Here is a 3,093-nt window from a genome sequence, read left to right as displayed (position 1 = left end):
GTTTGCTCTGTTTTATAGGCTACCTAGAGCAATTGAGAGCTGGGATATGTTACATCTTTCTGTCAGAGTTTTAGTTCATGTAAGTCGTCTGTAGGGCAAAAACTGGAGAACACTTACTGCTTTGTTCGTACGCTTCTGCGATCTCAATTAATATGGCTGAAAAGGAGTTCTATGGTTTAGAGCCTATTTCTAAAATTGGTGAAGTTGATTCCTGTAAGGAGCACAGACTAATATAGACCTAAGTGGTACAGACCAACTGTTAAGTTCAGAGCTGTCAATACAAATTGATCTTTTTGCTTCAAACCTGCTCTCTTTCTGGGGTGACTGAAGTGCAATAGAGTAAACAGTGATGGCTGAACTCCTGAAACAGACTGGTGCAACAGTGACTCAAAGCAGTGGGTTTTTCAGCTTTATTAAAAAGGGCAAATTTTACAAGCAGTAAACATAAATTATACATAACAAAGTTCTGACAGGTGCTACTGCTCGGTGTACTCTCTTGATCAATCTTCTCACAGGTCAAAGGTACGTTATAGAGTATCATGGCCTTGGTGGACGCATTCCGGGTGGAGGGGGTCCTGGGAATAAAGGCAAGAGTTGAACATTGAAGAGGAATGAGGAAGGAGGGCTAAACCAGGCCTTTTCACCATGCTCTAAGTGGCCTCAGGACCCAGTTTTTGACACAGATGCATTTACTGACCACTAGCATAGCTAGGGAGGCATTGAAACGTAGCACCCTTCAAACATTTGAGTTATGTTACGGCTTCTTACAGCTTCTGGGCTGTAAGAAGATAACCTCTGCTCACCTCTCATTCCTGGGGGTGGTGGTCTCATGCCCGGTGGGGGCATTCCCATAGGCGCACCTCGGCCAGGCGGCATCCCCATTGGTGGGCCCATGGGTGGTCTCATGCCTGGGGGGGGTCCCATCATTCCTTATGCCAGAGAAAGAACAAGCATGTCAATCCAGCTGAATAGTCAAGGCACGAGTTGGATATCGCAATAACCTTCCACAACATCAGATCTTCATCAGACTCAGACAGAAACCCCTTTATCGCCAATTTTGGCACATAACATGAGCTCCTTGCTGCCCCACTCTAGCTACAGAGTAATTCCTACCTGGAGGAGGTGCTCCTCTGCTCATGGGTGGGGGAGGACCCCCGCGCCCTGGTGTGTACTGAGTCGGGGCTCCTGCTATGCTCGCAGTGGCTGCTGCAGCAGCAGCTGCAACTGTGCCACGACCCTGAGGTGTCATCACCTGTAAACAAAATAAACAGGCTCACAGAAACGGCACATCATCTACTTTACATTAATAAATTAAAAATAAGCAAGATTTAAATTATTATCCCTTCAGAAAATTACACCAGCCTCTTCTTCATGTATTACACGCTACTACAAACTTACAATACAATTCAACAGATACCACTTGAATTCTGTGCAAGAAGCTGCACTTTTCAAGCCTCCTCTTCCATCACATCTGAGTTCCTAGGGGGATCTAGTACCAGAAAAGCTTCGCTAGGCTCAAACTCCCTGGTAACAGAAACTAAAATTACAGTTCTTCCACTCCGCCAATTTCTCACATCACATCAAGAATTAAAAGCCACCCCAGAATATACCAGACAACTCTTTTTTAATAGGTCGTAGCCACTCACCTGTTGGGACGGTCCTCCCACTCCTCTGACAGGGCCAGCTAATCCCGCCGGAGCCTGGGGCATGGGGGCACCAGCCGGAACTCCCCTTCCTGCCGCTCTCCCAACTCCAGGTCCTCCAGCAGCTCCAGCAAGAGGTACCCGGGCGATTCCAGTCTGAAAACGGACCCCCCCAAAAGAAAGACAGATCAAAACAGAAGCCCTCAGACCCTAGGGATGCCCACGGCCCTCCTCTGTCCAATTAACGTCCCAGCCCGCAACGGGATTAGAATTTCCTGCAGTGAAATTCATTGGACCTAGTCACAACAGCATCTGGAAGTCTAGGACAATACCGCAGCAGTGTTCCCCTGCAAGGAAGCAAATTTATCAGATGTCCCTTCCCCTTCTCCTTAGTTCTGTGCCCATTCTCCTTACATCTTTTGGAGGTGGTCCTTCAACTGTCATGGACACCAGGTTTTCTCCTCGCAGCAAAACAAGACCAAGGACTCGTTTCTCCTCCCGCTCTGGCTGTTTTGAATTTTTAGGTCTAGTGAAAGAGAAAGAAAACAGTGCAAGGCATAGGAAAAAAATAAACAATCAATACTGCTCTTTGAATTTGTTATACAATATATGACAAGTGTATGCCAGAGGGGAGAACCTACTGTAAAAACCACATTTTTGTGTGCCTCAACTTAAGTGCAGAGAGAATACTAAAGACAAGATGCGTATTGTCTCTGTGGCGTCTTCCCCATGATGATTAACTGTTACAGTGGCTACGCTGGCATCACATAAAGGTCAAAACAGCCCTTCACGTGATGTCAACAACGTATTATTAGGAAAGAACTGAAACAAAATGTCCCTGAACCATGGCACTTTGGGGATCTGACAAACGAGACTTAAAACTATCGCTTGTTTCTGCCGAAGCCGGCAGCAGCCGCTGCCCAGATGCTGGGCCGGCTCTCCGCTCCGGGTGGGCAGGCGGCCCCGGGGCCGGGCAGCCAGGGAGCGGGGCTGGGGCGGGGAGGAGGGGAGGGGAGCACGGCCCGGTGCCCCCGCCGCGCCGCTCACTTGATCTTGCGGAACTCGTCGCAGTCGCAGAGGATGAGGTTCATGTGCTTGTCGAAGGCCTTGAAAGTGCCGATGAAGACGCGGCCGTCCTGCAGGATGCACCGCATGCGGTAGTCGATGTGCTGCAGCATCTTGCTGCTCTTCCCCACCGTCTGCAAGAGACCGCCGTTACACCGGGCGCCGGGATGGACCCGACCCGACCCCCCTCCCCAGGCCCGCCCTGGCGCCCGGCTCACCATGGTTGCGGCTCTCCACGGTCCCTCCCGCCGCTGCTCCCGTTACACGCTCGCTCGCTCCCTCCCGCTGCTGCCCGCTCCCGCCGGAAGCTCCTACGCGCGGCAGCCGCCACTTCCGCCCGCCCACCCGCACGCGGCCGCCGCGCCCCCGCCCCTTCCGGCGCACG

General features: G+C 51.3%; 1 protein-coding gene across 1 annotated transcript; it reads right to left on the bottom strand.

Moving 5' to 3' along the window:
* Window positions 1-393: 393 nt before the first annotated feature.
* On the bottom strand, window positions 394-3,088 carry SNRPB (small nuclear ribonucleoprotein polypeptides B and B1). The gene is made up of 7 exons (XM_074605694.1): window positions 2,927-3,088; window positions 2,691-2,842; window positions 2,058-2,169; window positions 1,647-1,799; window positions 1,114-1,252; window positions 804-929; window positions 394-575 (listed from the first exon to the last, which is right to left on the bottom strand). The coding sequence occupies exons 1-7, from the start codon at window positions 2,927-2,929 to the stop codon at window positions 538-540; spliced, it is 723 nt and encodes a 240-aa protein (XP_074461795.1). The 5' UTR covers window positions 2,930-3,088; the 3' UTR covers window positions 394-537.
* Window positions 3,089-3,093: the final 5 nt, after the last annotated feature.

Source organism: Larus michahellis, chromosome 12 (genome assembly GCF_964199755.1).
Source record: "Larus michahellis chromosome 12, bLarMic1.1, whole genome shotgun sequence".
NCBI classification, from domain to species: domain Eukaryota; kingdom Metazoa; phylum Chordata; class Aves; order Charadriiformes; family Laridae; genus Larus; species Larus michahellis.
The sequence above is the reverse complement of the archived record's forward strand: the minus strand, read 5'-3'. Positions and strand labels throughout refer to the sequence as shown.

What these genes read in the sequence shown, in the direction of transcription:
- SNRPB (XM_074605694.1), bottom strand. An exon ending in GACGAGTTCCGCAAGATCAA is followed by an intron (nt 2,170 to 2,690) that starts GTGAGCGGCGCG and finishes CTCTTTCACTAG; the next exon opens with ACCTAAAAATTCAAAACAGC. An exon ending in ACCACCCCCAGGAATGAGAG is followed by an intron (nt 576 to 803) that starts GTGAGCAGAGGT and finishes CTTTATTCCCAG; the next exon opens with GACCCCCTCCACCCGGAATG.